Source organism: Falco naumanni (assembly GCF_017639655.2).
Source record: "Falco naumanni isolate bFalNau1 chromosome 20 unlocalized genomic scaffold, bFalNau1.pat SUPER_20_unloc_1, whole genome shotgun sequence".
Lineage (NCBI taxonomy): Eukaryota > Metazoa > Chordata > Aves > Falconiformes > Falconidae > Falco > Falco naumanni.
Window position 1 is genome coordinate 1 of NW_024427345.1, and position 4693 is coordinate 4693.

At 63.2% G+C, this 4693-nt stretch overlaps 1 protein-coding gene across 1 annotated transcript; it reads right to left on the reverse strand.

Annotated features, from left to right (window-relative positions):
* Positions 1 to 40: 40 nt before the first annotated feature.
* On the reverse strand, positions 41 to 4370 carry CSRNP2 (cysteine and serine rich nuclear protein 2; the record flags this gene model as incomplete). The annotated part of the gene is made up of 2 exons (XM_040581115.1): positions 3490 to 4370; positions 41 to 449 (listed from the first exon to the last, which is right to left on the reverse strand). Coding segments are annotated over exons 1-2 (560 nt in total), but the record flags the coding sequence as incomplete, so codon positions are not given.
* Between the last annotated feature and the right edge of the window lie 323 nt (positions 4371 to 4693).

A 4693-nucleotide genomic window follows, 5' to 3' on the forward strand; every position in this document is an offset into this window, starting at 1 on the left:
AAATAAAAAGGGGGGGTGGGGGGTGTCAGCAGCGATAAACCTGCCCCCAGCCGGGCCAAAACAGCAGCCGGGGGGTTCCCCCTCCGCCCCGGCCCACGCTCGGGCTCCGCCAAAGCCCCGCGCCGCGTTCCCCCAGATTTTACTACCCCCCTCCCCCCCCAACCTTTTTCCCCCCGGCGGTACCTTCATCTTCTTGGCGTGGAGTTTCTCCTCCTTGAGGTGCTCCCGCAGGATCTCCCGGTGGTTCACCTCCTGCTCCTGGGCGAACTCGCAGAGCGTGTAGCGGCGCACGGAGTTGTGGCGCTGGGCCATGCCCAGGGAGCTGCCGCCCTGGCTGGGCACGCTGGTGAAGCCCTGGCGCCGGGCGAAGTAGTAGACGGTCACTTGGTCGAAGCGGACATTCTTCCTGCGGAGCTGGAGCTGCTTCTGCCGCTTCAGGATGGAGGTGGCTGGGGGGGAGGGGGGGGGGGGGGGAAGCCAGAGAGCAGCTGTCAGGAGGAGAAAACCTCCTCGGGGGTCCCAAAGACCTCCCGCCCCGCTGGAAGGTGGCTTTTCTGCTCCTGGGAGCAAGTTGGGAGTAGAAAGGTTCCTCAGGGGTTCCACAAAGACCTCCCGCCCCACTGGAAGGTGGCTGTTCTGCTCCTGGGAGCAAGTTGGGAGTAGAAAGGTTCCTCAGGGGTCCCACAAAGACCTCCCACCCCACTGGAAGGTGGCTTTTCTGCTCCTGGCAGCAAGCTTGGAGTAGAAAGGCTCCTCAGGGGTCCCAAAGACCTCCCGCCCCACTGGAAGGTGGCTTTTCTGCTCCTGGGAGGAAGTTGGGAGTAGAAAAGCTCCTTGGGGGTCCCCACAGGGACCTGACACCCCACTGGAAAGTGGCTCTTCTGCTCCTGGGAGTAGAAATGCTTCTTGGGGGTCCCACAAAGACCTCCCGCCCCACTGGAAGGTGGCTCTTCTGCTCCGGGGAGCAAGTTCAGAGTAAGAAGGCTCTGTGGGGGTCCCAAAGACCTCCCGCCCCGCTGGAAGGTGGCTTTTCTGCTCCTGGGAGCAAGCTTGGAGTAGAAAGGCTCCTTAGGGGTCCCAAAGACCCCCCGCACCTCTGAAAGGTGGCTGTTCTGCTCCTGGGAGCAAGTTGGGAGTAGAAAGGTTCCTCAGGGGTTCCACAAAGACCTCCCACCCCACTGGAAGGTGGCTGTTCTGCTCCTGGGAGCAAGCTGGGAGTAGAAAACCTCCTCGGGGGTCCCAAAGAACTCCTGCCCCGCTGGAAGGTGGCTCTTCTGCTCCTGGGAGTAGAAAAGCTTCTTGGGGGTCCCACAAAGACCTCCCACCCCCGCTGGAAGGTGGCTCTTCTGCTCCTGGGAGCAAGCTGGGAGTAGAAAGGCTCCTCAGGGGTCCCAAAGACCTCCCGCCCTACTGGAAGGTGGCTCTTCTGCTCCTGGGAGCAAGCTTGGAGTAGAAAGGCTCCTCAGGGGTCCCAAAGACCTCCCACCCTGCTGGAAGGTGGCTGTTCTGCTCCTAGGAGTAGAAAAGCTTCTTGGGGGTGACACAAAGACCTCCTGCCTCGCTGGAAGGTGGCTTTTCTGCTCCTGGGAGGAAGTTGGGAGTAGAAAAGCTCTTGGGGGTCCCACAGGGACCTGACACCCCACTGGAAGGTGGCTCTTCTGCTCCTGGGAGCAACTTGGAAGTACCACAAAGACCTCCCACTCCACTAGAAGGTGGCTCTTCTGCTCCTGGGAGTAGAAACGCTTCTTGGGGGTCCCACAAAGACCTCCTGCCCTGCTGGAAGGTGGCTCTTCTGCTCCCGGGAGCAAGTTCAGAGTAGGAAGGCTCCTCAGGGGTCCCAAAGACCTCCCACCGCTCTGGAAGGTGCCTGTTCTGCTCCTGGGAGCAAGCTGGGAGTAGAAAGGCCCCTCAGGGGTCCCAAAGACCTCCCACCCCACTGGAAGGTGGCTCTTCTGCTCCTGGGAGCAAGTTCAGAGTAAGAAGGCTCTGTGGGGGTCCCAAAGACCTCCCACCCCACTGGAAGGTGGCTCTTCTGCTCCTGGGAGCAAGCTGGGAGTAGAAAAAGCTCCTCAGGGGTCCCAAAGACTTCCCACCCCACTGGAAGGTGGCTCTTCTGCTCCTGGGAGCAAGTTCAGAGTAGGAAGGCTCTGTGGGGGTCCCAAAGACCTCCCACCCCACTGAAAGATGGCTGTTCTGCTCCTGGGAGTAGAAAAGCTTCTTGGGGGTCCCACAAAGACCTCCCACCCCTCTGTAAGGTGGCTTTTCTGCTCCTGGGAGCAAGCTCAGAGTAGAAAGGCCCCTCAGGGGTCCCAAAGACCTCCCGCCCCTCTGGAAAGTGGCTTTTCTGCTCCTTGGAGCAAGCTGGGAGTAGAAAAGCTCCTTGGGGGACCCACAAAGACCTCCCACTCCACTAGAAGGTGGCTCTTCTGCTCCTGGGAGTAGAAATGCTTCTTGGGGGTCCCACAAAGACCTCCCGCCCCACTGGAAGGTGGCTCTTCTGCTCCTGGGAGCAAGTTCAGGGTAGGAAGGCTCTGCGGGGGTCCCAAAGACCTCCCACCCTGCTGGAAGGTGGCTGTTCTGCTCCTGGGAGTAGAAAAGCTTCTTGGGGGTCCCACAAAGACCTCCCACCCCTCTGTAAGGTGGCTTTTCTGCTCCTGGGAGCAAGCTCAGAGTAGAAAGGCCCCTCAGGGGTCCCAAAGACCTCCCGCCCCGCTGGAAAGTGGCTTTTCTGCTCCTGGGAGCAAGCTGGGAGTAGAAAGGCTCCTCAGGGGTCCTAAAGACTTCCCACCCCACTGGAAGGTGGCTTTTCTGCTCCTTGGAGCAAGCTGGGAGTAGAAAGGCTCCTCAGGGGTCCCAAAGACCTCCCGCCCCGCTGGAAGGTGGCTCTTCTGCTCCTGGGAGCAAGTTCAGAGTAGAAAGGCTCCTCAGGGGTCCTAAAGACTTCCCACCCCGCTGGAAGGTGGCTCTTCTGCTGCTGGGAGCAAGCTGGGAGTAGAAAACCTCCTTGGGGGTCCCACAAGGACCTGACACCCCCCTGGAAAGTGGCTCTTCTGGTCCCAGGAGCGAGCTGAGCTGGTGCTGGGGGCCCTGCGCTGGCCTGGGGTGATGCTGCGCCCCTCCCCCGCTGCCTCCCAGCCCAACCCCACTAACCCCCACCCCCACCCAGTTCCCCCCCCCCCCCAAAAAAAAAATAATCCATCGGCAGGGGCGAATGCTGGGTGGGGGATGGGAAAGGCCCAGGACAGACCTTGGACAACGGGTCTGGGGTCTAACGCCGGGAATCCCGTGGGGTCTGGTGGGACCCCGCGGCCGTAGGACCGGCGAGTAGCTCCGTGCTCATCACCCCACACCGGGTGTAAGGGGCGAGTAGCGCACGAGTAGCGCTACCCCCACACCCAGGCGCCTCGTGCTCGGCGGCGGGGGCACCGGGGGGCCGCAGCACGGTGTTGGGGGGGGGGGGGGGGGGGGGGTCGGTCCCCCAGCACTCACGGATGAAGCCGGTGGAGCTGGCGGGGTTGACGCTGTCGCAGCTGTCGGCGCTGTCGCTGTTGGAGATCTCGTCGTCCGAGTTGGAGCCCGGCGAGCCCACGTCCGCATCCTCAAACTTCCTCTTGAGCCCGGCGCTGGCGATCGCATCCATTTGGCCCCGGTTCGCATGGAGAGCCGTGGGGGGGGTGGGGTGGTGGTGGGGGGCTCACCACGGCCCTGCGGGGGGGGGGAGGGAAACGGCATTTCAGCTCAGCAGAGTCGCTCAGGACCCAGCAGGAACGGTCCCTCGCTCTTGGGAGCGGCTTCTCCCCAGCCCCGACGAACATCGGGTCTGCACAGAGAATCCGGGTATTAATTATTCTATCGTGATAGGTCACGTCTGGGCAGCCCGGAGGGATCGGGGTGGGGTGGGGGAGGGGCTGCGGCGCCCTTCCAACCCAACGTTTCTGTTCCCAACCGATTTGTAACAGAGTTCACCGAAGGAGACGCCGCCGGGTTGGCGTGTTCCACCCGTGGCATCGCCCCGGCTGGCGGCTCGGTGCTCCCACCAACTCCCTCGTTAATAAAAAAAAAAAACAAAAAAAACCTGGAAAGTTCCATCTGGGATCGACCTTGGGATGCGCCAGGGTTACCTGGCCGCGGCCGGATCGGCGGCTCCATCGGGCTGGCGGAGGGGAACGAGCCCCGCAGGGTTTTGCTGGGTCTGGGGCATTTTCCTGCCCCCTCGTGCCTGCCCGTGCCCACCGGAGACCCCCGGCTCCAGCCCGGGTGAGGAATTTTGGGGGGGCCGATCCCCCGGCGGGATGACCGAGCATCGCCCTGCGTCTTCCCGACGCGTTGGGGTCACCGCGGCTCCTGCCCTGGATCCCAGCCCAGGCCCCCCACGGCCGCAGCCCCCTGGCCAGGCGCAGCGGGCAGCCCCCCCGGGATGCCCCGTGTGCCCCCCCCGGGAGCCCAGCACCCCCTCGGTGGTGCCACCTCCTCCTCTCCGCTTTGTGTTCCCTCTGCTCCCACCGCTGTTCTCATGGCAACGGAAAAACCAGCTTTGGGGGGGGGGGGGGGGGGGGGGGGGGGGAAAAGCCATCAGCATCCCTTCGGACCCCTGGGGGGGCACCGGGGGGCTGCGGAGGCTGTTTGGGGGGTGAAGGGGCGCGGGGATGGGCTCCCCGTCACCTCAGCATCCTTCAAGCTGGGAGAGAAGCGC